Below are 26,979 nucleotides of genomic sequence, written 5' to 3' on the forward strand. Positions count from 1 at the left end.
CTTCTAGCCCAGGGTTGAAGACTGTTGGTTCTATTAGCTAAGAATGGTGCTTAACCCAGCTTGGTTGTTGTCCAATTAAATTCTAGCTTAATGCTTTCTCCTTGAACCAATTCTCCCAGGTTTCTGTAAATCTTCTTATAGATCAGAATGATAACTTGAGCCACCGTCTTGTAACAGTGACTTTTCTTTCATGTCTGTTGCACATGAATGTTATCGACTTCCAGATGGGGAACAGTATGAAGTCCCATGTACCCCTCATCTATTTCAACGATTATCAATTCATAACCAATCCTGTATATGTGTGCCCTACCCCCACCCCGCCATGCCTAACCCATGGGATTATTTGGAAGCACAGTCCAAGATACATAATTTCATTTGGAAATAAATACTTGAGTATGTGTCTTCAAAAGATAAGGACTCTTATAAACAAAAATACACCCACAGTTTTATCATACTTCCCCAAACCTAACAGTTCCTTAGTATTAAATATCTAGTCATTATTCACATTTTCCCCAAATTGTCCTCAGTTTTAAAAATATAATTTCTAGACTTTTGATGTCTTATTTCTTGTTATAGCTTCGTTAGCATTATAAATTGTGATCCCAAACTGCCAAAACCACAGATTTTTCTCAACAACTCAGACCCAGGAACATTAAATAGATAATTAGATAGATGAGATACATTAAAAAGGAAGTCAATAAGAAAATCCCTTGTCAGATTAAAGCAGTGTAAGTCCTGAGTTAGTAGGACAGTGGCTGGTAAAATGCCGTTTTTTACACACGGTGCACACACATTGTGCACACACGTGCCAATTGGTATCTCAGTGTACACCCTGCAGTGGCTTGCAGATAAAGCCCAGGTAAAGCCCCCATTGTTTAGCATCTCTCCTTGCCTCCACCACACTGGAGGAGAAACTCTACTCTGAGCAAGACCAGGAAGAGATCTCCTTCCTAGGTAAGCACATCTTGGTCTCAGTGCCACAGAATTAACTTGTAGGTAGGGAAGCATCCAGCCCTGCACATTAAGAACTTGGAGTTCCTTTTTCATTAGTATGTTCTCTATCCCAATGACACCTGGCTGTATAAAATGAATGGAACGTACATTTTCTATTTGCCCGACCTAAACCATCAATCTACCAGAGGAGGTGAATGAATATCTACTTATAAGGCAATTTTTATTCTCCTTGGAGTATTTTCCATTTTCTGCCCCACTCCCAAGCCCCAGATGAACTCTTTTGGACTTTTATGAACTAATTTGAGTATATATTCCCTTCCCCTTTCCTGCCCTTTCCCCCACTCCACCCCTGGGAATGATTAACAAAGCACTAACCATGTACTAATGCAGTAGATTTTGGCTTTTTACTCTCTCTCTCTCTCTCTCTCTTCTGTTTGTGTTGTTCGGCTGTCGTTTTCCATGCAGTGCTGAAGACTGTGCCCTTTACTGCTCGCACCGCCAAGCGTGGCTCTCGGTTTTTCTGCGAACCTGTTCTCACTGAGGAGTACCATTACTAAACTATTACTCTTTCTCACCTGACGTTCTTAAAAGGTTGCTACAGGTTTTTTGACCTCTATGTCACCCTCTGTGTGTCCATCAGGGCCAATCACCATTCTAGCATGGAATTGCCATCTCCATCACGTTATGTTTTGTGTTGTCCTTGTGCTGCATGGTTTTTGCATCTCAGTCATTACTCCTCACTCACACTTTCAGTACACATGTGTATTCATATTATGGTGACGGGTCTGGGTGTATGTAACAGTTGAATTAATGAATTGTTTGCAGAAATTTTCTGAAAAATAGTAAATAGAGTACTTCTTTGAGAATCAGGATTGGGACCAAGTAGATTGTCTTTAAGATACATCTTTGAACACAAAATGATAGTCTTTAATAACAATAACTACTGTCTACCTAACATTTATTGAGCACTTATTGTGTTCTAATAGGTTTACATATATTAGGTTATTATGTATGAAATGTCCCATTTCCTGAAGTACTAAGTTTGACAGTTGGTATCTCTGACATTTCACTCTGACACTTCTTGTTTTATTTTTATTGTGAAGGTACATCGTCATATTGTGAAGGTACATCCTCAGTCTTTCAAACGCACATTTTGGCTTGTGATTATCTTTCACATTTTTTTTTTAGAGCAATTTTTGTGAAACTATGGGAAGTCAAAAATTTGTGTTATTTTCAAATATGAGTTCCGTCATGGAACCAACGCAGTGCAGACAGCTCGAAATATCAATGAAGTGTTTGGGAAGGATGTGGCTAATGAATGCACAGTACGTCAATGGTTTCAGAAGTTTGGTTCTGGTGATCTTAATCTTGAAAATGAGCCATGTGGGCATCTTGAGATCAAGGTGAATAATGATGAGCTGAAAGCTGTAGTCGAAGCAAATCCATCTCAACCTACATGTGAATTAGCAGCAAGGTCTGATGTTATTATTCCAACAATATTGGACCATTTGAAACAAATCGGCAAGGTAAAGAAGCCGGATAGATGGGTTCCGTATGTATTAAACGAGCATCAGAAGAGAATTTGGCTGGAAGCTTGCCTTTCTTTGCTGTCACAATATAAAGGTGAACCATTTCTACACTGTACTTTTTTTTTGTTTGAGACAGGATGTCACTCTGCTACCCCAGCTAAAGTCCAGTGACGGTATCATAGCTCACGGAAACCTCAAACTCTTGGGCTCAAGAGATATTCCTGCCTCAGCCTCCCAAGTAGCTACAGGCATGTGCCACCACACCCAGCTAATTTTTCCGTCTTTAGTAGAGATGGGGTGTCGCTCTTGCTCAAGCTAGTCTCGAACTCCTGAGCTCAAGCGATTCTGTTGCCTTGGCCTTCGAGTGCTTAGGTCTACACTGTATTGTTACATGTGATGAAAAATGGATTCTTTTTGACAGTCACAGGATTTGGCACAATGGTTGGAAAAATATGAAGTGTTGAAACACAGTCCAAAAATCAAATATTTATTTAAAAAAAAAAAGCTAATAGTGTCTGGTGGTCCAGCACCGGTATTATCCACTACAGCTTCACGAAACCTGGTCAGTTGATTACAGCGGATGTCTACCACAACCAACTGGACCAGGCATCTTGAGGATGCTTGCAGTTAAGCACTTAAGGTTGGGCAGTAGAGACAGGCCAATCCTCTTCAAAGACGGCACTCGACTGCATGTTGCACAAACAATGCTGCTCGAACTACAGAAGCCGGATTTGGAAACTCTTTGTCATCCACTATATTCACCAGACCTTGAGACCAACTAACTGCCACTTTTTCCAGGCTTTGGACCACTTCTTGCAAGGGAAAATATTCAATTCTCAAGCTGTGGAAAACGCTTTCATGATTTTATCGCCACTTGCTTGCTCTGTAGGCTTCTTCGCTGCTGGCATAAGCAAGCTACCATTAAGATGACAAAACTGTGTTCATAGTTTAGGTGTATACTTTGATTAATTGTACTGCTTCTTGTTTGAGATATAATAAACTACATTTTTGATTAGAAATCGGACATTTCATATTTAATGACCTAATATTAACCCCTTTCCTTTGTACCCAGTTAACATGCTTTGATAGTAAATTGACCTGCTGTACAAAAGTGCTCAGGAACGCAAAGTGCTCTAAAGTTGCAAGATAATTTATAGAAGGAATGATGAACTACACACAGCTGTAAACTGTTCTTTTCTTTAACTGTCTCCTGTAGTCCATAGTATGATGGAATTCATAATATGAGCTTAATAGAGGGAGCTCTTTTGATCTAGAAAATCTGAATGTGTTGATTTAGGCAAGCTGTAGCCTCACAGCACCCTACCCTGGGCAGGTCACCTCTATTCCCTCTGAGTGTCATGCCCAAGTTGAACAGCAATCCATGTTGGAGCAAGCTGTAAGGCAGGAAGTGAAAACAAAGGCCTAAGTTCTCCCCACCATCTTTATTCTTGCCTCTTCATTAGTGGCTCTGTTCCATGCCAAACCCAGGATATTTCTTCTGTGATGACATTGTATTTGGACCTGCATCTTTGATCAAGATGGTGGCACCAGAAACACTGATAACAAATACCTATCATCAGAGGAGGCCACTGCCCTTAGAATTAAAAAAAAAAATAAAAAAAACACAAATTTTCCCAAAAAGTAACTTCCTGGGCTTAGTTCTTGATGCCTAATAAGGAACAAAATTCTCTCCAGTGCCTAGTTGATTAGAAAAGAGACAAGGGAAGTACATACTCTAATTGGAAACAGCCATTGATCAACTCTCATGCTGAGATTGACATGGAACTGGGTATGTGTTTATTTCGTGGCATACCTATTCTATGAATTGCACTTGTTATGTATGTTGTACCTCTGAACATCTCAAAGGACATGGTGTGTCATTGCCTGCTCTGCAGTGTACTTACCCACCAGTGCTTATTAACAGGCTAGAAACTGTCATCTGCTTGGCTGATGTTTGCTGTCAGTTTTGCTGCTGGATATGTTTCTGGAGCCAATCTTCAAAGCAGCTTGAAACTGGGTAGTCAGAGAGCTGGGTGGGAAGATGCACTTATCCATCTCTTGTTTTATCTAACACTTCTTATAATAATGGCCTCCCACTCTTCCTTTGTTGGCTAACGTGCCCAGGAATGTTAAGCACTAAGTTGAGTTGCTTTCCATTTTCATCCCATTTTTACTTAACCATCATTTTGTGTTTTTGTTTTTTTTTCTGTTTAGCCTTAAAGAAGAATAATATCACTAAATTTCCAAATGTTCACTCGAGGGTAAGGATTTCTTCTAGCACACCGGTGGTGGAGGATACACAGAGCTGGCAAGCATCACTTTTTACTTAGCTTCCTCCTCTCTCTGTATCAGATCAATGGTTTCAATCTATGGCTGAGGTTAATACTGGTGAGAATCTGACCAGGGAGAAGTCTTTGTACCTCACATTCCAATGATGTGAGGCATGAGCCTCTCTGTTGGACTCTTTCTCGGCCTGCTTCTATGTTCTCAAGTGTGATGGCTTGAGCAAGGGTTATTTGCTGATGATACTTGCTTTGAGTGCTAGGCTGTCTTTCCCTTACCTCCTTCTTGGCTTTCAAGTTATTCAGTTAACCTCATTTTGAGCTGAAGAGATTGAAAGCAGGTCCTGGCCAGGGAAGATGAACTACAGCCTTTGAAGTATTAGGATCTTTAGAACTAATTACTCAGAGTACTGAAGAACCACAGAACTACATATCCTTAGCCAAAAGTGGAATTCTGACCTCCTATTACCAGTCTGGGGAGGAAAAAGGAGCTCGAGAAGATTAGAGCTTATAAAACTATTCCTCCTTGAATTTAGGAGTGGGGCAGGGTCACAGATTCCAGTACTTCAAGAGCCAGGAAGGTAACAGGCCTGGTGGGGACTGTGCTGAACCTGAGAACATAGGTCTCAGTTCCAGTTTATTTGTGCCATTTGGGCCTCTTATTGCTGGAGCTTCCAATTTTTCAAATGAAGCCAGAAACCCTGTTTTTTATGCTAATTACCAAATTTAAATATCAGGAAACTGTATTTTAAAATATGGGGGTACGGTAGAGCAAACATTCTATCAGCTCCTTTTTCAATTTACTGAGTAGATAAAGGGATAAAAAAGATTCAGTCTGGTTTAACCCTTTGCACTCGGATGTTGAGTGTGACTCGACACGGTTAGCAAAAATTATAGAGATTAAAATTACTCTTTGAATGTATCAATAATTTGAAATATAAAAAGATCCAAATAAGTTTGTATGAAGAGAAACTCCAGTTTTTAATTCTACTGCCATGCTTTGTAAAATCTGGGGTATTTAAAAAATCCCAAGTAGAATAAAAGAATCGAGAAAAAAGTGAGTGCAAAGGGTTAATTCTGTTATTTGTAGAAGTAGAATGTTTCCTAGCAGAAGTTAATGATACTAAGTTAATGAAAGGGAAATACATAGTAATCAAACAAAACAAGGGGGAAAAGTACAAAGCCTGTTTAATTTTTTTTCCCCCACAATACCCTGACTCCATCAAAAGGAGGCTACCTGCTGGATATGGGCTACCAGCCCTATCCAAGAAAGCATGCCTTCATATTTTAGAATGCTTACATAAAGTTCCTCTGTTTATTCCACTTCATCCCAACAGAGCAATGCCTACTTAAAGCAGTATACAGTGATTCATTCATTCAACAAGGCTTCCCCACCCCCAAATGTCAGGCATTCTGCTTAGCACCAGCAATACAAACTAGGACATGTAGGAGGGCCCACACAACCTCTCCCTGTTGATGAAACAAAAAATATTAGGTGGTAGAGCTGGGTACAGTGGTGCATGCCTATAGTCCCAGCTACTTGGGAGGCTTGAGGTGGGAGGATCACTGGAGCCCAGGAGTTCAAGTTCTTCAGCCTAGGCAATGTGGCAGAAAAGAATGTTCAGGAAATGGAGTCTTGGTTTGCTTTAGATTTAATGGTTACTTAAGCATGATGTTTCTACTTTGCAGAATAAAAAAATAACCTCAGCTAGCATAGTGGAATGAAAATAACAACCTGTATCTGCAAACAAAAGCCTTGAGGCTCCTTCCTTGTTAAAACTTCATGGCCGGGTGCGGTGGCTCACGCCTGTAATCCTAGCACTCTGGGAGGCCGAGGCGGGCGGATTGCTCTACTCAAGGTCAGGAGTTCGAAACCAGCCTGAGCTAGAGTGAGACCCCATCTCTACTATAAATAGAAAGAAATTAATTGGCCAACTAATACATATAGAAAAAAACTAGCCGGGCATGGTGGCACATGCCTGTAGTCCCAGCTACCTGGGAGGCTGAGGCAGCAGGATTGCTTGAGCCCGGGAGTTTGAGGTTGCTGTGAGCTAGCCTGATGCCATGGCACTCACTCTAGCCTGGGCAACAAAGTGAGACTCTGTCTCAAAAAAAAAAAAATAAAAAAAAAAAATAAAACTTCAAGGATAAGACAGGACAGGGCAGTCTGTTTTATTAGTTTTGTAGTTTAAAACTTATTGCAATTATTGCTGATATTTGGGCTTCTAGAAAAGACAATAAACAATCCATAGCTGCTTCCAATTGACAAAAAAAAATTCAAAATAAGATATCAGCTAGACTCTCTGGCCAGTGACAAAAATAATCTATGTATCTTTCTCTCTTTAAGTCCCAGAATCCTAGCAGTAGTATGTCACATTTTGTTTGATTATAAATATGGAAGGCAAATGTACATGTCTTTGATTCAATGCTTGATGAGTTTGAAGGGCCCATTAGCTGACTCTTCTACACAGCTGCTTTGACTGGCTGCCAGCTGGCCTGTCTTGCTTGGACACATGATATTAAAGGTTGCTATTCTCTCATTGGAGCTCTCCTCTTTACAGATCTTAGAAACCAACCATACCGACGAGCCGATGCGGTGAGGAGAAGTGTCAGGCGGCGCTTTGATGATCAGAACTTGCGTTCTGTTAATGGCGCGGAAATAACGATGTGAACCCAAGACCTGCCTGCATGAATAGAGGGTGTTCGTGAACTAAACTGCCCACGTGAACTTTATGTGCTATCATTTAACTGCAGCCTTGAACACATAAAATATTCTGAAGGACTCAGAATTAGTAAACACATAGGAATTTAAAAATGATGGGCTCTTCTTTCAACCCATGTTAACAAGTGCCTAAAAATGGAAGTACCTGCTCAGATTAATCAAAGCAATAGGATTTGATTTGATTAGGTATCTTTTTACACACCAGTATGTTATTTTTTTCTTAACCAAAATGTAAATTTCACATTAAATCCATTACTTGCCATTGTGATTATCCCATGATGGCCCACCCTGATTTCCCAGTAAGTTGTAAATAACATGGATGCATCAGAATTTATTTTGTTTCAGCCATATCCATCACCTTACCTTTGTGTTTCTAAAGACTTGCAACATGGAAGAAGGGAAAAGTCACATAATAAACTCCTTTGGTCCATAACCAAGCTCTAGCAAAGTGCAAACAGGATGCAACTGCAGTGGCACAAGTCACTCAAAACTCTTTGTTTCTAGTTTCACATTCTACTTCTTCTGTGCTAGGGAAGGATGCTCTGTGAGAGAGGTTCACCAGTATGAATGCAAGGATATGATGGCATAAAATGTTGTATAAGACTTATTTTGCAGTACTATGTTCTTCAGCTTAAGGCAGCTTTTTAATGCAGATATATTTATTAGCACTAAGATTAACATCTCAGTGATCAGTATTAGGATTTCTGAGGACCATTATAGGTTGATCCTGATAATAGAAATTGGTGCCTTGCTAGCCAGGGAGAAGTTTTCTAGTTCTACAAGTATTCAAGGTTACATCTGCTAGCACAGTAGTGTTAGGAACCTGGCCTTATTCTCCTCTGACAATCGCAGGGTTTTTCATTTCTTTTTTCCTTTTCTAAATTGGAGAAGATACATTTGGTATCATGTACCACAGCTAAATTATTCCTGCATTTCCCAGATTACTTATAGGGAATTGCAATAAAGTCACTGAAAAATGTTAACAATGATATTATATACTTAAATAATATGCAATGAGACTAAATGGCCACTTAAGCCACTATTTTTCCTTCCTCTCTAGCAGGGCACTTGATCCATTCCAAAGTCAAAAACTGGACTGAAGCTAAATTTGTACTTTCCATAATATACATTCTGCTTTTGGCTTACCTTCTTGGTATCTTACATCAGTATATTAATTGTAAAGTTTATTGTATAGTATTTAACCACTGAATTTCCTATTTTATGTTGTGCTTCTGTGTGAACCCCTTGGTGAAGGTCCCTTTTCCTTGGATAATGTGTAGTTATATGATCTTTTTAAATGTACAGATATTTTGCTATGAAATTGGTGCAGTTTTTTATGGTTTTTACACTTCTCTTTAATTCCCACCTAAGCCTCTAGGTAATATTGTAAATATTGTTTAAAAATGCATCAGCCTATGCTATACAATCTGAATGTTATTTTAACTTATAGGTTTTTTTTTTTTTTTTTAAATATATTTAACTACAAGGACAGGTTAGGGATCAGTTACCACACTTCACTTTAGCATATTTACAGAAAGATTACTTTAAAACTGCCACCTGGAGGCGTACTTCCATAAATGTGTAATTTAAAAAGAATGTGCCAAGATTTTGTCTTTCTGTTGACTTAACATTCATTTTGCTGAAGATACCAATTTGACCATAACACGTAACACAAATAGTTGGACCTTTACCATAAAGCAGCTGTTTTCCAAAACTCAATGCTGACGTGCATATGTTAAAATAATTGCCTATTTATTATTCTACAAAGAGACAATAATGTTGGCATGTTCTTTTCTGTTTGTCTATTAATGGGCCTGCTTCTTAGCAATATTAGAAATGTTTTATAAAAGCAATTCATGTTACTTTTCTGGTCTTTTCACGGCATATGAGCAAATAAAAACTATTTACACTACTATTCTATAATATGTGTATTTTTCAATGGTATATTTTAGGGGTTTTATCTACTAGAAACAAGTATGTCTTGCTGTTTTATCTCAGAATCCAAATGCATTTTGTAAAACTGAACAAGAATCTCTCTATATATAAACTTTTGACTGCTTGCTGTATGGAACATAGGAACAAAATAGATTTTGGTAGTGAGGAATACATCTACAAAATCATCTTTATAAATATATTGTTTCCAGAGAAATAGCACTCACATGGCAAGATGCCACCCCTAAAATGTGTTTTAATCAGGGTGTTGTGCAAATATAAATAGGTTATGTGTGAACTACGCAGAGGTAATCCTGTACCTGACAATCATACAGTTTGGCAAGGTACACACAAGCAGTCTGGCCCTCACTGCACACATACAGTGATATTTTTAATGATAACACCAAGTCATCTGAAAAGTTTAACATTTAGTATATTCTCATGGAAATGAGAAATTATAATTTTAGAAAACTCTTCAATTATCTTAAAAAAACTTAATTGTCACAACTACCATGGCATGCTTTTACATTTCTCACAGTTGGCTGTTTATATGCAATCATCTTCACATTACTCCTCACAACAAGGCTGTGAGGTAGTCATTGTTAACACTATTGTGCATACTACGAAAATGACATAGCAAAATTAAGCGACTTGCCCAGGGTCACCAATCTAGTAGGTGAAAGAGCATGTATAAGCCTTAGGTCTTTGTTCCCAATTTAGTGCACTTTGTGCTACACCAGTTATATATTTGAAGCTTTATAAAAGTGAGGAAAAGTTTAATTCTGCACTTAGAATCTCTAGTTTTAGACCAAGTGCCTAATAGTAAGATAGTTAGGCTCAGGGCATTATTTACCAGTAGCAGTCATTTTGGGTTTTCTTGTTTTGAGACAGGGTCTGGCTCTATACCCCACGCTAGAGTGGAGTGGTGCCACCAGTCATAGCTCATTGTAACCTTCCATCTCAGCTTTCTGAGTAGCTGGGACTACAGGTGTGTACCACTACACCAGGCTAATTTTAAAAATTTTTTGTAGAGAAAGGGTTTCATTATGTTGCCCTTGCTGGTCTCAAACTCCTGGCCTCAAGCAATGCCCATACCTCAGCCTCCCAAAGTGCTGAGATTACAGGTATAAGCCTCCATGCCAGGCCACATTTGCTTTTTAAAAGATGTTTATCAATGACTCTGAATTGCAATTAAGTACCCTTAGTTCCCCACTCCCCATCCTCTAACTCTAATAAGTCACTGCAAAGTCCAAGTAACCCTCCTGACTCAAGTCTGCTTTGACATAGAATGGGACTTGATCCCCATCAGACTCTGCTTTGGCTCAAAATACTGGAATTTTTTCTGTAGAATTACCTGAATTTACACTGGGAGATATACTTTTATAATACCAGCTTTATAATTGACTTAACTATTAATCTTAATACTTGATATAAAATTCTTTGCCCTAATATACTTAATTTTTATTATCAGAAATGTCTGCAAAGATGAGTTTATCAGCACAGTTCATACAAAAGAATCTGTTTTCCATTTCTTTTTAAAGTAATATCCCATCTCTTCCCATGAAAAAATTTGAAACAAGAAACAAATGCACAAATAAAGTGTGGATAGACATTTTTGGTCTAACATTTTATCAAGAAAAGCAAAAATTACACTGAGAAAATAGAATGTGAGCATCTAGCAACTCACAGCACAGAAAATTACTGCCTATGAGGAGTGCTTACAGGAAAAAGTTGACACAAACCCAACTTATTCAGTAAAAGATGCCTTTTTTCTAATAAATTATATTTATTTACAAAAGGTCCAATTTTATGAAACTATCAGGTTCTTTACATCAGAACAACATATTAACAGAGGTGAAAATCTGGTAATTACAAAACACAGAAAATAGAAACCTTGTTCCCTCTATTACTCACCTTTCAGAACAAGTCCTCGGTTCGGCTGTGTAGAGGTAGGCAAGAAGACCACTACCTACCAAAAAGTTTGCAGGCAGGACCAAAAAAATGTTTATAAGTAACACATTTATATACCCTAAGGAATAGCATAAGGAAATGGCTTAGTTTGAATTGGATCTGATTTGCCAGCCACTCACTGTTTCACAGTCTGTGACTGGAGTTGGGGAGGATTAGCCAGTTGACATGGACTTCACACCCAGGGTAATTAAAATTCAATTACCAATCACTAACAGAATCACTAAAGCAGTTTTGATAGTCTTTATGTGGCAAGTTTAAAAAATAGAGCCTCTACTATAGTTAAGAAACTTAATCCAGGTAGGCAAACTAAAATGGAGGGCTAGCAAGAATGTGTGGCTAACTGGAGCAAAATCATCTCACTTCTCACCTCACCTTCAAGTCAGTTCCAATAAACTGAGCAGCTGCCATGTCATGATTCACCTCTATTTACAATAGCCCCAAATGATTATTTTTCAACTTAGAATTTAAATTGTATGTTTTCACTAACAAGCTCTTGGACATTCATTCCTAAAGTAACAGTTAAGGTCACTAGACCTTATTTTAGGTGCATTTCTATTATGACTGTGGGTGGCTTTAGTGGTGTGTTAGTATGGTTTATTGCAATGCCTTTTCAAGCCCTTTAATATAGATTATGGTACCCTGAGTGCTGGATGAGCACATGTGCCAACTGATATTTTACATTTATTAAGTGCCTACTATGTGTTGGGCACTGTCTGTTTTCACAAGGATATATTTACAACAGTGAATGCAACAAATCCCTGCCACCAAGGAACTTACATGGTCACCATTTAAGACAAAAAAATTGGAAAACTTGAGAGCAAGGTAAGAATAAGGAGGTAAGAATTATTAGACTGGTACATGCTATCAGAAGCACAGAATATGATAAGCCTATTATTATAAGCCTCATAGAATACAGTTCCAGGAAAATAACTTGTGACATTTTGCTTTTCCTTTATGTAAAATGAGTGGTTTTACCTAGAGAATGTAGGATAGTTGAATTAAAATCTACCTAGTACTGACAGATACATCTCCAAAAGAAAAAAGTCCCAGATTTGAGATAAAAAGAATTAATATACTTTACTTCATTTTATTTAGAAATGTTTTAAAAGCTGAAGTTCTTTAGTTTTATAATTTATGTTTAAATTACATAATATACTTAAAATCCTATTAAAAAAAGATATTCATCACTCTTCCTTGTGTACCATTCAATTAGAAACAGTTCTCTCTTACATAGCATCTAAGCTTTAAAAGAAATCTTTATATAAAGGGGTTACCATTTTCTGGACAAAAAAATAGCAACAACAGTGGCTGCCTAGCCAGCACTTAGCTGACTGTTAGCACTGGAAGAAAACCAGGAGCATTTAGGCAAATGTTCTTAAACCATATATTGATAATTAAAGTTTACAAATGAATAAAAGCTATGCATTATATAGCTTAAAACTATAGAAATATTCCAGAAAAATGCACACAAAAGCTATTTCAGGAGTTTGTAGCTTCTTCACCCCACCACTATGAACAGTCTGCCTTACTCTAGAACAATCCTTTTTCATTTTATAGTTATATGAAGTGAGGCTCTATTAAGTAAAAGTCAAAAGATGAAATACTGTGATTAATCATCAAATTTACTGGGACACATAAAAGGTATTCTTATATGCTGAAAAATATGAATTATTGATATGCTGAAGCTACTCTAGGTAATGATAATGAAATGCCAGCTATTATGTTGAAAAAATGTGATGGGGCCACTGCTTTTATTTAAAAGCATTACATCATCTGAATTCACTAAGGATGAGTACATACTTCATACCTGAATGGCTAAATTATCTAACTTTAAATACAAATTCAGTTTTCCCCACATAAAAATTATGGACTGGGAGAAAATAAAAACATGAAATATTTAAGGTTCCAATTTTGACTATGTATGATATTAAATGCTATTGGTGAATTTGATCCAATAATTCATTAGTATTCATGATACTGAGGGAAGATAAACCCTCAACACTTTGAGGCTTTACTAAAAAGTATAAATTACCTTTATCTGAAAATAAACATACTTTCCTGTTATAACATGTGTTCAACTCTAACAGAAACAAAATTCTAAGACATTTCAGTTTTTACTAAAGTTTTTGAAAATATTCACATAATTTTTAAACAAAATGTTCTCATTACCTGTGCCTTTAGACTGTAAAGGATCTTTTTGGCAAATCCCATGTGATGGGATCCTCAAAGGCAGACAAAAGAATAAGTCATTTCAATTACATCTTTTATAGCAAAGATGTTGCATTTTGGGTTGCAATTTGTTCACTACTTTAGTGGTTTTTAGATCAAATAATTTTCAGGGGAATTTGAATTTATCTTATAGGAATTTGAGGTTGTAATAAGATCATCTCTATAAGAAATACAGAATCTATTTTGAGGACATGCTAAAACACATCGATAGCTTTTTATTTAAATAGAAAAATCAAAACTTTAAAGATGTACCTTAAAAATCATTCCTGGAAGTAATTAAAACAATGTTTTACAGATTCTAAATTTTCTTGTGAAACATCATTAGTATATCTGCCAATGTCAAATGCATATTTTAAAGATCTTTTCACTATGTCAAGTGTTTGACATGATTAGCAATATTAACTATCATTACAATGGGGCCTCTGAAAATTAAATCTAAACGACTCCCTGTTGCTAAAGTTATGTGTTTTGACACTAATATACAATAGGAGACTAATTTCAAGCAAGCAATTATTGATTATTTTACATTTTCTCAAAGATAATAATTCTTTCTACAAAGTCATATTTTATAGCAGAAAAATGACTTGGCAGACAGAAATTTAGAAACAAATTCCCCCTCAATTTTTGGGCCTTTTTAACAGTGGACACTAGATTTAATTCAAACACAGGGGGCAGAATGGGAAAATGTCATTGTGGTCAGACCCATGTTCAAACTCATTAGAATGGAAAGGGAAAAACATTTTGTTCTTCTAAATCCCAACTTGAAATAGGATTTCTCAAAGTGTCCAAATTAAAATAACAAAGATAATACCAAAGACTATATGCTAAGTTTACTTATTTACTTAAAAAAAATTTCCTGCACTGAAGGAAAATAATATAAATTACATTACCAACCTTCAAAAGTTAGCATGTGAAGGGTATTTTCAAACCATTAGCTTTCTAAGATATTCTGTAGGTAATTCATAGAGGAAAAACAAATCTAGGGACCTCAGATGCATTGACTTATAACATTCTTAAATATTAAAAAAGGAAAGTAAATTAGCTATGTGGGTAAGATGAAGCAAAATTTCAGTGATTTAGTATATTTAAAATCATCATACAATTTCTTTACAGCTGAGCAGTTTATGTAGAAATAAATACTAGTACACACTAGAAGAGAAGGTTTAATAATTGATAAAAATGTACAAAAATATTCAAATCAGAAATGCTTCAGAATGTGTACCACGAAGTCAATACTTCTCAGTGAGTAGGGAAGGTAAAAGACTCCCTCAATGGAAAAAAAAGCAAGAGAAAGACTGGATTAAAAAAAAGACAACTGTTAAAGAAAATGTTTAAGTCAACATTGATTTTTTTTTTTTTTTTTTAGACAAGGATATTGCAACTATCACTTAAAGTCTGGTGGCACATTCTTTAGTAGGTCCTTAAGGCAATATATTTAAACTAATTTACAATTTGATTTGATGTTAACTTTTTTAAACATTACCTCAAAATAGATGCTCAAAATAATGCCCTCATAATAGCCTTTTAAAAATGTATTTAGATGTTTCATAAAAAATAATGGTGGCTTTATTACAGTAGTGCTTCTTAGCACCACTATAGTTAAGGGTCTACCAAGTTTCCATCAAAAATGCCTACTTGTTAGGAGTCACCATAAAAGATCACATTGGCTTTAACCAGTTGGGTAGTGCACAAAAAAGCAGTTGTATCAGTTGCTGGTGCTTTTTTTGTACTACTATATTACCAAAAATTTTTCATTATATCTTCAAAATCCAACTCCTATAAAGTAAATTGAATCACCTCATGACTTAGACTGTAGAACAAAGTAGAGACATCTGCAGTTATCAGTAAATTGCCACCTTTAATCCATCCTGCAGTGCCCTATGAAAGGGTCACAGAAAGACAGTTATGACCGTATGAAAATATGATTCTTGATACAGAATCAAAAGTTATTTTCAACTTCCTTTGCTTTTATAAAGTCCCACAATAACAATACTTAAATGCACTTTTTTTGTGATATAATTAAAACCCAGTGTTATTTCAGTTGAACTTAAAATAGAGTCCCTGGTCTGAATTAGACTTTAAATCATACTGTAAACATATATTTGGTATAATTTATTGATCATCATCCAGTTGCTCCAAAAGGGTTCTTCTGCGTTTTTCCAATTCCCCTTCACTCAGTTCACTGCCAGAAGTATCCCAATTACCCTGAAAAGACATTGATTACAATTACAGTTGCTATCAGTACTCAGAAGGTTAAGAAGTAATGACTCTATATGGATTCTCTCTTCCAAAGAAACACATTTCACAGGTTTTAAAGAATGACCCTTTGCCAAAAGCCCTTCAAGGGGTTGCCGATTAAGCAGTCCTTGGTTTTATTAGAGAAAAAAATTAGAATGAGACTACTATATGGTGCTATTTTCAGTTGACATTAATATGTAAACCAGTGAGAAATGGTACACACCGGGTTTCTTTGCCTGCCTTTTACATAACTGAATATGAAACACTGGAAGCCAGGTGTTCATTTCCTAAATATTCCTTGCTAATTTTGCAGATTCTAGGTGGTTCTGTAAGTACTGTATTTTAAACATACTGATTTCTTGTGCCCAAATAAATACAAGATTTAAGCTGAAAAACCAAACAAAAATAATGCTGCATTCATTATCTGTGAGATATAAACTTGGAAAAGTAGACAGTTTACCCAGTCTCCATCACACTTTGGGGATTTCATTTAACCTACTGTAAGGTTGCTAAAAAGTATAGAGGAGGCATTTATTCTTCACCAATGATGACTCAGACTTACCTGTTGCAGCTGTTTAAAAAAAAAAAAAATCCATCCTATGTCAAATGAACTAGAATATCCAGAAGTAGGGTCAGGGCTTCTCTACACAGATAAAGCTCTCTGCTGAGACTTCATAGGCATTTATCCTTGCTAAACACACACCATTTGTGTTATTGGACTATGTTATTCATATATACATATATTTGAAAAACTAAAGGCTAATTCTGTAATTTGATCATACAATATTTTCCCCTCCTATTCAAGTGCCCTCACCCGTACCCCCAACCAGTATTTCTAAAAGTTACTGGAACTACTCTTTTGAAACTGGATTTAGTAACAATGACAACTGTGGATATCTGGAAAACCCCTGATCTGCATCTTTTATATTTTATATTCCTTAAAAAAAAAAAAAAAATTGAAAATTAGGTTGAAAAGGTTTAGTGGCACTTCTTAGTGAGAATGTACAAAGCAGAAGACCATATCCTTTCTTAGTTAAAACTACTGTTATAGAATGCTGTATTATTTTTTTGAAGGACTATAAAATTTGGGAGACTCAAATCAAGGGCCATTCATGATTTGCATAACAAAACTATTTTGCATAAACTGAATTTTCATTGTTTTTTTTAATGGTAACCAACCTGAAATAAATCTATTCTTTAAACACCATCATGATTTAATCACAGTGTCCATTTTGTATTTTGAGAATACAGGTATGAAACAATTCTAATACTTACAGAATCCTTTCCAGTCTTTTTCTTAGGTGATTTGTGTTTTGATTCTGATCTTTGTCTAGTTCTGTCTTTTTCACTCTCCCGGTCTTTCTCTTTTTTATCCTTCTCTCGCTCAGCATCTGATTCTGGAGAGTCCTATATAAATAAAAAATACCATGTTAGCATTTTGATGAAGACATCATTCTGTTTTTAAAAAGCCCTTATATAGCCAATATTTAAGAACATCACATATAACAGGTTATGTGTTCTTAGAATCCTTGAGGTTAACAATTCAAATTATATTTTGCCATTCTAAGATTTCCCTGAGAGTCATAGGAGAGGGCAGTCTTTCCCTTGGGAAGAATGACATTCTGATAGGCTAAAATAGTATGAAAAGAGTCTCACTACCACTTCAGATAGGTTATATATATTATGTAAATAGACATTACATTTTTTACCCAATACTGGTTTATTCATATATATATATATACAGAATGCTTCTGTTAGCTTTATCACATATACTGGTGACAGCTGTATATTAAAATTGAAAAGCAGGAATTATTTAAAATGTAATGGTAATGCTTAAATAAATGGTTCTTGTTTATATATGCATAAATACAAGTGAACAGCATGAAAAAAATTTCCAATTAAACAGCTTGGTGGTGGCACTCAGGACCTTACATTTTGACAAAACAACTTAGGTGACCCTAATTGTATACTTAAGATTAAAAACTATGACAGTCGAGGAATGGTTGTTTAACCACTTCAGTACCACACTCACCGGATGCAAGACCTTGCCCACAGCTGGCACTCATAGTCTGCACGATAGTTTGTGCTGTGCATTGACGACGAATCCATTTTGCTCTTGTGTGATGAGGAAAGCTTTAAAGCACTGAAAGCTTGTTTTACTTTACAGGCAGCTTTACTTATAATGTAAATCAGAATAGGTAACATATACATATATGTTTTCATTAATTATTTTTAGATGTTCATAATTTTATTTTGATAAATGAAAAATTAGAAAAGCCATATCATGGCTGTCGGCTAAAGTCGCTATGCGCGTTCATCTGTGGCTATCGACGCTGGTACCGAAGTGGTTAAACATTTAAATTTGTGGCTCTCAAAAACAGCTGCAATACACACACACTTGAGTCTCTTTTCCAGATGATTAATTTCAAAGACCAAGGTGGGAATCCCAACTCTGGTATATATATTTTTTAAAGCTCACCAAATGATTTTAAGGGAACAAGTTAAAACTCTAAGTTTAGGTGCTCACATGACCTGTAATGGATTGCACAGGACTAGAGAGAAGAACTCAGGACTACGGCCACGGAGGAAATTAAGGGCAAAAGCCTAGATGATGTATAATTAGAAGCTTGCTTACAGATTTATGTCTCCTCTTCTTACTTTTCTTCTTATGCTTTTTTGATTTCTTATAACTTCTCTCTGCAGAGTACAAAAGGAAAAAGTGTCAGAAAAAGTGTCAGAATTTGAGGACATCCAAGTGTCAATGATTGTAATCAAGTAAGTAGAAATGCTTACCAGACTCTGCACTAGAAGAATGTTCTGAAGCAGAACGAGACTCTGATCGCTGCCTTTTTTTCTTTGAATGGCTATCATCGTCATCTGAATCTGACCCCTAGGCAACACAAATAATTTCATTCATAGCAATGCTAACAAATATCGTGATACACTCATGGTGCCATCTAATAAATTCTCTTACCGATCGAGAGCGAGAACGTTTCCTATGATGTTTTTTGGATTTCTTAGAATGTTTCTTGTTCTTTGAATGATGATGTTGACATTCATGCTATAGGGACAAAGGAAAAAAATCAAGAGTTTACATAAAGAAGTTTTTAAAAGCTATACAAGTAAGTTTTTAGAGTAAAATTATATTTAGGATGTACTCTTAAAACTGTGCAAAGAATATTGCCACTTAAAATTTTCTTTTCTCTGTCCTTCTTACCCACCCATCCTGTATCTACTCATTTAGATATCTAAGCAAAACAATGTTAAAAAGTTTCAGTGGAGAAAGCAGTTTTTATGAGAATGGTAATGGATTAGTAGAGATAACTGACAAACTCTATAAAGTATAATCTGCAGAACAGTCACAACTGCTTTTAATGACAATGAGATATAATGACATTCAAGTATGGTTTTTCTAATAAATCTAGTTTTGGTCAGCAAGCTCTTTATATAAGGCACGGATACAAACAACAACCTGAAAGCCATCCTTGAATTTAGATAATGTTGGCCTCAGAATAAATGCAAAATCTACTTGTTTTCCTTTTTCCCCCAAAGAGCATTTCCTTCTTACTCGAATAAGATTTTTGTTAACATCCACATGTTGTCTCTGTGGATTTCAATTCTTATTAAACAATAATCAGGCTAATGGGAAAGGGGAGGTGCTGCAGTAAAAGCTGCTTGCACCAAAAAATATTTATGACTTGGAAAATAAACTGTTTCAGTTAACTAAGTGGAAATGGAAAATCTGGCTCAGAAGAGACTCTTGTCCTTTCTATCTCACTGAACACTAAACCTTTCTTTCTTTCTACCTCAAGTCCCAGAATATTGGGGTCCAAAATCTAAATGTGTTTAGTCCTTTCCTATGCTACCTTCTTTCGTTCCATTTACCATCTCATTATTTTACCCCTGGCATAGATCATGAAATAATCTGGGTAGAGATTCTTCAATTGGGGAAAAACAGGTAAGATACTACCTAAAGCACAGCTTCTAAAATTAAATGTATATTCTAATGCTTGGGAATCTGATTAAAATGAAGATTCTGATGCAAGATTTCTTCTGCTAATGGGGCCTAAAGTTCTGTATTCCTTACAAGTTCCTAGGTAATGCAGATGATACTGGTCTGAACTGCATTTGGAGTAGAAAAGATCTAGAAGCCAACAGGATCAGATCTAGACGCAGTTAGGAAAAAATATTGGGCCTAGGTGAGTCCATGTTAACAGAGAAAAATGTAGTTAACATTGATAATAATCAAGAACAATAAGTCTAAAGAAATAATGAATAGTTCATTAAGTGACCTGCTATGACCAATTACCATCCAGCACTATAATATTAAATACATACAAGTTTCTGGCTTGTGAAGTATTAGCTAGTCTAAAACTAACAGCATAGGATATTTGTTAAAAGCACTGAACCAGGAGTCAAGGTGCCTGGTTTGGAATCTGTTCTCTGTAAGTTACTATACTTCTCTTTGCCTTACTTTGCTCATCTATAACTTCCTAGGGCTTCCTGTGGTATTAAGTTCAAGAATGTAATTTGTGTAAAACAATTAGAAGAACACTGCCTGGACCACATAAGCATCAAATATTATTATTCAATAATTACTGGTCAATTTAGCATATTTATAATGGCTTACCTGACACCTTCATCAAAATACCCTTACCCAACTGTTAAAATAAAATCTCAAGTTATTTTAACAAAAGCTATTTATTCCATCATTTTTCAGAAACCCTCTGGGTTTTCTATACATCTAACGTGGTACTATGTCTCAAATGTGCATTAAAGCTGTTTTCTATCACTAGTTAATTCATGTGGCTACCAAATTACTGCAGTTCTAAAACTTTCTTTCATGTTTTCTAAAAACACAAAATAAAGTTTTATATTTTATTTTAAAGCTTTATATTCCCACGCAAATTTACAGTTTGTTTCTTAACTTAAAAATGGGATTTTTATTTTTTGAGACAGGATTTTGCTGTCACACTGGCTGGAGTACAGTGGTGTGATCATAGCTCACTGCAACCTCAAACTCCTGGGCTGAAGAGATCCTCTTGCCTCAGCATCCCAGTAATACATGCCACCATGCCTGGCTAATATTTTTCTTTTTTTTTTTTGTAGAGTTGGGTTCTTGCTCAGGCTGGTCTCGAACTCCAGAGCTCAACTGATCCTTCCACCCCAGCTTCCCAAAGTGCTAAGTAAGATTATAGGCATGAGCCTTAATGGCCTTAAAACCATTTTTTATAGGAAAAAAACCCTTCCCTAACTATCCCAGGTAACTACATTTGTATAGAAGCAGTGAATATTAAGAAACATACTTTCATCATTCTAAATTCTTCAATTTTTGTTTTCATTTTATATATTTTATAATATTTAACCAGTTATGAGAATAGTAAAATTACCTCAAGCACATGCATAAAATCTTTAAATATTCGTTTTCTTTCAGATTCTAGAGTTATGTCCTCAAATGCTGGCTCTTTTACAAATCTCTCTCGGATCTGAAAAATTCAGATATGGAATAAATGTATGATTATGAGTACCAAGAAAAGTATACCAATATGCCTAATAGGCATAACAACAAGTGAAAACTGTGATAACAGCCCCCCTAAACTATATTATTTTCTTCCTTCAAAAGTCCAAACCATTCTCAAGAAATATTCCTAAATGCAGAATCACAGCTAACTTAATAACTTTACTATGTCCTAAATATATTTAATATACTCTACAAATAACCTTAGCCTATTTTTGTGGCTATAAAATGGAAAGAAATTAAAAATATTTTTATTTTTCAACTGTAAATAAAACAATTCAATAGAAAATTTAGAAGTACACATACATCTTCCCAGACAGCATCCAATTCTATTGGAGGAGCAGCTTGTTTCAACATACTCTTAAATGCAGATTCTTTTCGTTTCATCTTCCGAGCTTCTTCTTTTTCTCTCTCACGTTCACGGGCTTCTGCTTTTTCTAGTAACTATCAGAAAATCATATTCCATCAGTTATAATAGTACAATAACTCCTGTTAATTAAAATAATTTACTGTTCTTAATTTGGAAGTATTTTCACATTGTTTACACAAGGACCAACTTATCAGTTAATTTGAGCAAAAGAAGCTTAACACCAGTCTATCATCTAAAATCTTTTACCTTACACAAGACTGTCTACTACTCTGTAAAATTTTATTAAAATCCCCTTATTCCAATAGCTTACAACTTAAGTACTTTTAATTGAATACATTAAAAATTATATCAGTAGTTACTTAATAAAAATAACTTACACTATTGAAAGCCAATTTGATATTTCCAGCATCTAATGTAGTTGATCTCTTAGTTGAACTGATTATTGCCACAAAATCTTCAAAAGTAGTATTTACTTCAACTACAAATCCTTTATCCTAAAAAAAATTTTATTAATAACACACAAATCAAAAAATATAATGCCAATTTTTAAAATACACTATAGGTTAACAGCGAAGAATAAGTATATTTATTTACCTTTAGAATGTCTTTTATTATCTTCTTCTCATCATGATAACGTGCTTTAAGATCCTCAACATAAAACTTGAAAAGATCAAGTGCAGTTGATCCTAATGAAAAAACTAAAGAAGTCAAAAGCTAGCTCTACCAAAGAGCTGCAATTACTTTTTTGTTTATAAAACAAAAATAAAATAAAGCACCCTCACCCCCAACACAACCACTTTCCCCTTTGGCCCATTCCAACTATTATCATAACTATAAATTAAGAAAAAAAAGAATCTCACCAGGCTGACCAAGCATATTAGTGAATCTAATGTCAGAACTAATAGTTGGATATAATTCCATCCAAGATGACATAGAATGTAGTTGTCCATGTTCATGCAATTCATCTAAAAATATCTGGGGGAAAAAGCAATTATATTTGAAAAGTTACCTGTAAGTACATTAGAAATATGAGTGTAACATGGAAACACACAAAAACTTCGCAATATCTAAAACTCTTTTACCCATATTATCCCAAGCATGTTTAGGTACAAAGAATATTTGCTATTTGAAGAAAACAAAAACTGCCTTTAGGCAAAAAAATATTTTGTCTTTCAGACAAAAGGAACTTTGAAACACTACATTATCTTTCCAGGCTTCAGTTTCCTGTCCCTTAAGACTGAACATCATTTTCAGCTTAAAAAAGAGATTAAAAGGTAACTCAAAACGTTAGATAGCACCTATCTCAAATGAGGCTTAAAAAGAACATATATGCATGTTTCCTTTTTGGTAGGGGGGGCCAAGGGAGAGCCTTGTCTTTTGTATTATTGGAAGCAAGGTGCTTCCAAGATGACTGAGCCTGATCTTTCTCCTTCCCTTGGACAAGGGGTCCTTGGCACTAATGACATCTTGGGCAATTTAACTATTTTCTGTATTTTTTCCTTTTGTTTATTATTGGGGGTGAGGTTTGTAAGGGGAGTGTGTATCCTTACCACAGCATGTATGTTGTAAGATTTTTTTGTTTTGTTTTGAGATAGGGTCTTGATCTGTCGCACAGGCTGGAGTGCAGTGGCATGATCACAGCTCACTGCAGACTCAAACTCCTGGGCTCTAATGATCCTCCTGTCTCTCAGCTTCTTGAGTAGTTGGGACTACAGGCACATGCCACCATGCTCAGCTAATTTTTCTTTTCTTTCTTTTTTTTTTTTTGTAGAGACGGGGGTTCTCATCATGTTGCCAAGGCTGATTTTAAACTCCTGTCCTCAAGTGATTCTCCTGCCCTCTTCCAACGTGCTGGGATTACAGGCATGAGCCACCATGCCTGGCCCATTGTGGGATGTTTAACGACATATCTGGCCTCTAACCACTAGATGCCACTAACATTTCCCCTCAATAGTGACAGTCAACAGAATCTTTCTGGGTTGAGTACCACTGCCTTGGACCCAACTCATTATTAATTTTTCCCCATGTTCTTCCTTTTGTACCGTTATATACTGTTCACAATGTAAATATATTCACACATATGCTTGAATTCTAACTTTCAAAGATTTTGTTTAATTAGACACTCCTATCTTTTCAATTCTTTATTTTCTCCCTCTTGACTGGTTTTCTCTTACCCAAGAAAAGCCTTTCTTTTAACCTTGAGCTTACGTGAACTTTACCTCATTAAATATCTGAGAAAAAAGTATGACTGTATCTTTATCTTTCAACTATTTGGCAACCCTTTCACTTAAATCCTCATTTCATAAAAATTCTTAATGTTTGTTACTTTTGGTGGATTCCTCTACTTCAGGGTTTTCTGAAAGAATCATTTGTTTAAACAAAAAAATCATAGATCTTTAGGCCTTATCCCCAGAATTTGATTATATCTGGTGTGGGGTTTGAGAATTTGCATTTCAGTCACTCCCTAGGTGATCAGGAGATGCTGATTCTGTGCATCTGGAGTTGGAGGGAATTGCTGCTCTAGCTTAAAACTCCATCTTGGCTCATGAGACACTATATATTCCCCTGGATCTCCTTAATAGCCTTATAGCCTCTGATCAACCCTTTCCAGACATGACATGACTTCAAATATCAGTTTTAAGACCAAAAAAAGAAAAAAGTTTCCTTGTTATGGATGTGAAAAATATTTCACCTGACTGGCAAATGAATACTCAATAAGAAGACAGTTATCACCATAACCATTATGAGAATGTTCTTTCCACTTATGATCTTTTATTGCAAATGCCAACCTTCTCTTTTAATTAATTTTACTGAAGTTCTAAATATACTTTATGAAAGGTAGAATAGTAGCACAGGAAAATTACTAGGCTGAGTATCTGAAAGAATATTAATACAACATGCTTAACATCAATTATATTAATAGCAATCAGAAACCATGCCAGACACATACCAATCTGATTCAAAGCCATATTTTAGACCTAAAGACCTATCATCCTTTACATTAAAATTACCCCTATAGTCTCCACCTTCAGTATCAATATTCAATAGTCTAATATTTTCTATGACCCAAATTTCCATCTTATTTTCAATGTTTTATTTTTCTATATAGGTCTCCTTATTTTAAACTATTGCAAAACCATATAGGAGACATTAAAACATAGAAGCTCCCCTTCTTCCTGGGCACATGGTTGCTTTAAAAACCAGGTTTTCTAGCCTCCTTTGTAGCTAGCTGTGGTGATATGATTAAATCCTTAGCAAATGAATACCAATGAAGGAGGTGAGTAGAACTTCTACATCACTGGCTTTGAACAGAACTGTCCTTTTAACTTTTTCCAGGTTAAAATGTGTCTGGATACCTCTAACCCTGCAGACAAAGCTACCATGCTAGGTAAGAATGGGGACTAGTAGTATCAGTGTTACCTAGAAACACAGAAATGCAAATTTTCAGACTCAACCCCAGACCTACTGAATTGAATTCTCAGGTAAGGTTTAACAATCTGTGGTTTTAATTTTCCAAATGATCCTCTGGAGAATTGATAAGATAAAGCAACCAAAAGAGTAGTAACTATTAAGTTTTCATAGAATGAGGACTGAAATCATGCTATTGGCTGTGGCATTTAAAATAGTGACCTTTGGCATGGCAGGAAGAATTTTTTTTAAAAGTCCTCTAGGGAGGCTGGGAAGGGTAGGGGGAAGGGATGGATAGTGAGAGATTTGTTAAAGAATACAAAATTACAGCTGGATAGGAAGAATAAGTTCTAGTGTTCTATACTACTATGGGATAACCACAGTTAACAATAATACATATTTTCAAATTGCTAAAAGAAGATACTGAATGTCCCCAACACAAATGATAATCGTTTGAAAGCATGATTATGCTAATTACCCTAATCTGATCACCATGCATTATATGTCTCAAACTATGTACCTTATGAATATGTACAATTATTATTTGTCAATTTAAAAAGAAAAGCCCTCTAGGAGATTCAGATACACACTAAATTTTGAAAAAACACTGCCCTAGGGGATGGTAATGTACTAGGCCTACCCCTAGACCAAACAGACTGTTATTTCAAGAAACAAACTTATTTAAGCCATTAGAACTTAGAATTTATCCTAATACAGTGGTTAATGGAAGAGACTCTATAGTCAAAACTGAATGGACTCAAATCCTAGCTTCACTATTCAGTAGCTGTTGGACTTGGAGAGCTGAAGTGACTTTACCCAAGTTCATTTCCTTATGTATATAAATGGATACAACCAAAACTAGTACCTACACCCTTATCAGATAAGGCTGTCATAAAAATTGAGATTATAAACATAAAATACATAATAGTAAGCAATCAATGAATGCCAGTTATTATTATAATTATTGAAATGGGCAATCTGGTGAGACAGGAAATGCAAAAAATCAATTGCTCCATGATATTCACCAGCACTTTTAAGATCACCTTAAAAGTGATCTTTGAAGGTGAAAATGAGCTACCAGCTACAGGACATGCAATCCCAGTTCCTGTATATGGTGTTTAAGAAATTATGGGCCGGGCGCGGTGGCTCACACCTGTAATCCTGGCACTTTGGGAGGCCGAGGCGGGCGGATTGCTCAAGGTCAGGAGTTCAAAACCAGCCTGAGCGAGACCCCGTCTCTACCAAAAATAGAAAGAAATTAATTGACCAACTAAAAATATATATATACAAAAAATTAGCCGGGCATGGTGGTGCATGCCTGTAGTCCCAGCTACTCGGGAGGCTGAGGCAGTAGGATCGCTGAGCCCCGGAGATTGAGGTTGCTGTGAGCCAGGCTGACGCCACGGCACTCACTCTAGCCTGGGCAACAAAGTGAGACTCTGTCTCAAAAAAAAAAAAAAAAAAAAAATTATGGTCCATCTGAAACTATATCCCAGCACATCCCACATTCTCTATAGACATCAACAACTTACTACTGACTCATCACACATCTTTGTTTTTAGTCATCCCTTCAGGCATCCTCAAACTACGGCCCATGGGCCACATGCAGCCACCGAGGACATTTACCCAGCCTGCTGGATGTTTTTGCAGCCGCTGCCTGGCCTGCTTAGCAGCCAATTCGTCCTGGGCCCACAGTGCATGTGTGTGGAATGTGCACCGCACTCTCCAAAGGCCTTCCAACGGGTCTGAGGGACAGTGAACTGGCCCCCTGTTTAAAAAGTTTGAGGACCTCTGCATTATTCATGTTTCCCAACTGAAACCTTATC

The 26,979-nt window shown here is 36.0% G+C and overlaps 2 protein-coding genes across 24 annotated transcripts in view; one reads left to right on the forward strand and one right to left on the reverse strand.

The window, feature by feature from the left end:
* Positions 1-9,400, forward strand: part of FMNL2 (formin like 2) — a 302,649-nt gene extending 293,249 nt beyond the window's left edge. For 6 of the 16 annotated variants that reach the window (XM_020288450.2, XM_020288455.2, XM_020288457.2 and 3 more), the window contains one exon: positions 7,327-9,400. In XM_020288450.2, coding sequence (XP_020144039.1) covers positions 7,327-7,436 — 110 coding nt within the window. In that variant the 3' untranslated portion in view covers positions 7,437-9,400. The other 10 variants (XM_020288451.2, XM_020288458.2, XM_020288462.2 and 7 more) reach the window with 5 other exon arrangements.
* Positions 9,401-14,766: 5,366 nt separating this feature from the next.
* Positions 14,767-26,979, reverse strand: part of PRPF40A (pre-mRNA processing factor 40A) — a 52,707-nt gene continuing 40,494 nt past the window's right edge. For 4 of the 8 annotated variants that reach the window (XM_076005546.1, XM_076005544.1, XM_012779948.3 and 1 more), the window contains 10 exons: positions 22,606-22,720; positions 22,340-22,431; positions 22,123-22,239; positions 21,682-21,819; positions 21,248-21,343; positions 18,832-18,918; positions 18,651-18,747; positions 18,493-18,554; positions 17,133-17,264; positions 14,767-15,824 (listed from right to left, as the gene is read on the reverse strand). In XM_076005546.1, coding sequence (XP_075861661.1) covers positions 15,732-15,824; positions 17,133-17,264; positions 18,493-18,554; positions 18,651-18,747; positions 18,832-18,918; positions 21,248-21,343; positions 21,682-21,819; positions 22,123-22,239; positions 22,340-22,431; positions 22,606-22,720 — 1,029 coding nt within the window. In that variant the 3' untranslated portion in view covers positions 14,767-15,731. Of the gene's footprint in view, positions 15,825-17,132; positions 17,265-18,492; positions 18,555-18,650; positions 18,748-18,831; positions 18,919-21,247; positions 21,344-21,681; positions 21,820-22,122; positions 22,240-22,339; positions 22,444-22,605; positions 22,721-26,979 lie in introns of all 8 variants that reach the window. The other 4 variants (XM_076005545.1, XM_076005543.1, XM_012779947.3 and 1 more) reach the window with 1 other exon arrangement.

This window comes from Microcebus murinus, chromosome 8 (genome assembly GCF_040939455.1).
Source record: "Microcebus murinus isolate Inina chromosome 8, M.murinus_Inina_mat1.0, whole genome shotgun sequence".
Classification (NCBI taxonomy): domain Eukaryota; kingdom Metazoa; phylum Chordata; class Mammalia; order Primates; family Cheirogaleidae; genus Microcebus; species Microcebus murinus.